Here is a 2,934-nt window from a genome sequence, read left to right as displayed (position 1 = left end):
TCTGAGTGGTAAGGAACATTAAACAACGTTGTTAAACGGAAGAAATATGCTATTGAAAAAGAGATAATTTGAAAATAGTTTATGAAAGAGGGTTGTTAAGCTCAGAGTAGTTTGAAACACACATGTATTGAGGTTTGAGAATAACCTTAAGTAGGATCCAAAATACATGTTCTGATGGTTAAAAAAAAAACATACATTCTAAGGGATGAAAAATAAGAATAAGTCTGGTATTATCGCTCTAGCACATGGACGGTCTTAACGATTGGGACGATAATTAAACACTTATATTACCATAGAATTTGTTTGTCCCAATTTAAACTTGAGAGCATATTGGTTCATGAAATAGTTTACTGAACGGCATATTACTGATGGGCGGTTTACTGAACGGCATATTACTGATGGGCGGTTTACTGAACGGCATATTACTGATGGGCGGTTTACTGAACGGCATATTACTGATGGGCGGTTTACTGAACGGCATATTACTGATGGGCGGTTTACTGAACGGCATATTACTGATGGGCGGTTTACTGAACGGCATATTACTGATGGGCGGTTTACTGAACGGCATATTACTGATGGGCGGTTTACTGAACGGCATATTACTGATGGGCGGTTTACTGAACGGCATATTACTGATGGGTGGTTTACTGAACGGCATATTACTGATGGGCGGTTTACTGAACGGCATATTACTGATGGGCGGTTTACTGAACGGCATATTACTGATGGGCGGTTTACTGAACGGCATATTACTGGTGGGCGGTTTACTGAACGGCATATTACTGATGGGTGGTTTACTGAACGGCATATTACTGATGGGCGGTTTACTGAACGGCATATTACTGATGGGCGGTTTACTGAACGGCATATTACTGATGGGTGGTTTACTGAACGGCATATTACTGATGGGCGGTTTACTGAACGGCATATTACTGATGGGCGGTTTACTGAACGGCATATTACTGATGGGCGGTTTACTGAACGGCATATTACTGATGGGCGGTTTACTGAACGGCATATTACTGATGGGCGGTTTACTGAACGGCATATTACTGATGGGCGGTTTACTGAGAGCAGTTTACTAAACACTTTACTGGGGAGCAGTTTACTAAACAGTTTACTGAGGGTCACTTTACTGTAGGGCTGTTTTCTGAATGAGTTTACTGAATAGTTTGCGTCTCAGGGGAAGTTTACTGAAGAGTAGTTTACTGAAAGACAGCTTACTAAATGGCAGGTTTTCAGAAGACCAGTTTACTGAAGGGACAGTTTGCTGAAAGTGGCGGAATTGTCCCATTCAGAAGTTGGAACACTTCCAGAAACCCCTGGAAGTGTTCCAGCATCGAACCCTGGAAGTGTTCCAGCATCGAACCCTGGAAGTGTTCCAGCATCGAACCCTGGAAGTGTTCCAGCATCGAACCCTGGAAGTGTTCCAGCATCGAACCCTGGAAGTGTTCCAGCATCGAACCCTGGAAGTGTTCCAGCATCGAACCCTGGAAGTGTTCCAGCATCGAACCCTGGAAGTGTTCCAGCATCGAACCCTGGAAGTGTTCCAGCATCGAACCCTGGAAGTGTTCCAGCATCGAACCCTGGAAGTGTTCCAGAGAGAAGCCTCCATAACAATCATTATTAACCTGCTACCAGGGTCCTAGCGGAGTCCCACAGGGCTCAGTACCTGGACCCATCCTGTTTCTGATATGTGTAAACGATCTTCCAGAGGGTATAGACTCATTCCTCTCAATGTTTGCTGATGATGCAAAAATTATGAGAAGAATCAAGACGGATGAAGATAGACAGAGACTACAGGATGACCTGGACAAACTGGAGGAATGGTCTAGAAAATGGCTACTAAAGTTTAACTCAGGAAAGTGTAAAGTGATGAAATTAGGTGAAGGGAGCAAGAGGCTGAACACAAGGTATCATCTGGGAGGTGATATCTTGCAAGAGTCAAATAGAGAGAAAGATCTGGGGAGTTGATATCACACCGAACCTGTCCCCAGAGACCTACATCAAAAGGATATCATCAGCGGCATATGCTAGACTGGCTAACATAAGAACTGCCTTTAAGAACTTGTGTACGAAATCGGACCCTGTATACCACTTATGTCAGACCAATCTTGGAGTATGCAGCTCCAGCCTGGAGTTCATATCTAGTTAAACTCAATACAAAGATAGAGTACATTCAGAGGTATGCCACCAGTCTGGTCCCGGAACTGAGAGGTATGAGTTACGAGGAAAGACTACGTGAGCTAAACCGCACGTCCCTGGAAGACAGAAAAGTAAGGAGAGACATGATAACCACCTACAAAATTCTCAGGGGAATTGACAGGGTGGACAAGTAGACAAGTAGGTGTCAGAGTAGTTAACGGATGGAATGCATTAGGCAGTGATGTGGTGGAGGCTGACTCCATACACAGTTTCAAGTGTTGATATGATAGAGCCCAATAGGCTCAGGAACCTGTACACCTTTTATTTTTTTATTATTATTTTCTACCACAGACGTGGCCACACATTTACAATGCTAACCAGCATATATACATTTTCTTCTGTCCTCCATGGACAGGGTTAGAGATGTGTTAAACATATAGTTCAAGGGTTTATTGAACACTCAACCACAGAAGGTGATTCGGTGCTTTTAAAATGCTAAGCTAACCTACACACGTAAATACATAGATACACAGATTTACGTATGCCCTACATAAAGTGTTAGATGTGTCTTTTACATAGTGTCATTAATGTGCATTTACAAAGGTGAAATGTAATTCTGATCAACTTCCATATATACTTTATGCACATACATATACGTACACACACACACGTATACGTACATATATATATATACATACATATATACACTGTTGATTGACGGTTGAGAGGCGGAAACAAAGAGACAAAGCTCAACTCACGTGTGTACTCACCTAATTGTGCTTGCGG

At 42.6% G+C, this 2,934-nt stretch overlaps 1 protein-coding gene across 1 annotated transcript; it reads right to left on the bottom strand.

Annotated features, from left to right (window-relative positions):
- Nucleotides 1-313: 313 nt before the first annotated feature.
- On the bottom strand, nucleotides 314-1,051 carry LOC138372866 (uncharacterized). The gene has a single exon (XM_069338536.1). It carries the CDS (start codon nucleotides 1,049-1,051, stop codon nucleotides 314-316), a length of 738 nt encoding a protein of 245 aa, XP_069194637.1.
- Nucleotides 1,052-2,934: the final 1,883 nt, after the last annotated feature.

The sequence above is a fragment of the Procambarus clarkii genome, chromosome 40 (assembly GCF_040958095.1).
Source record: "Procambarus clarkii isolate CNS0578487 chromosome 40, FALCON_Pclarkii_2.0, whole genome shotgun sequence".
Taxonomy (NCBI): Eukaryota; Metazoa; Arthropoda; class Malacostraca; order Decapoda; family Cambaridae; genus Procambarus; species Procambarus clarkii.
The sequence above is the reverse complement of the archived record's forward strand: the minus strand, read 5'-3'. Positions and strand labels throughout refer to the sequence as shown.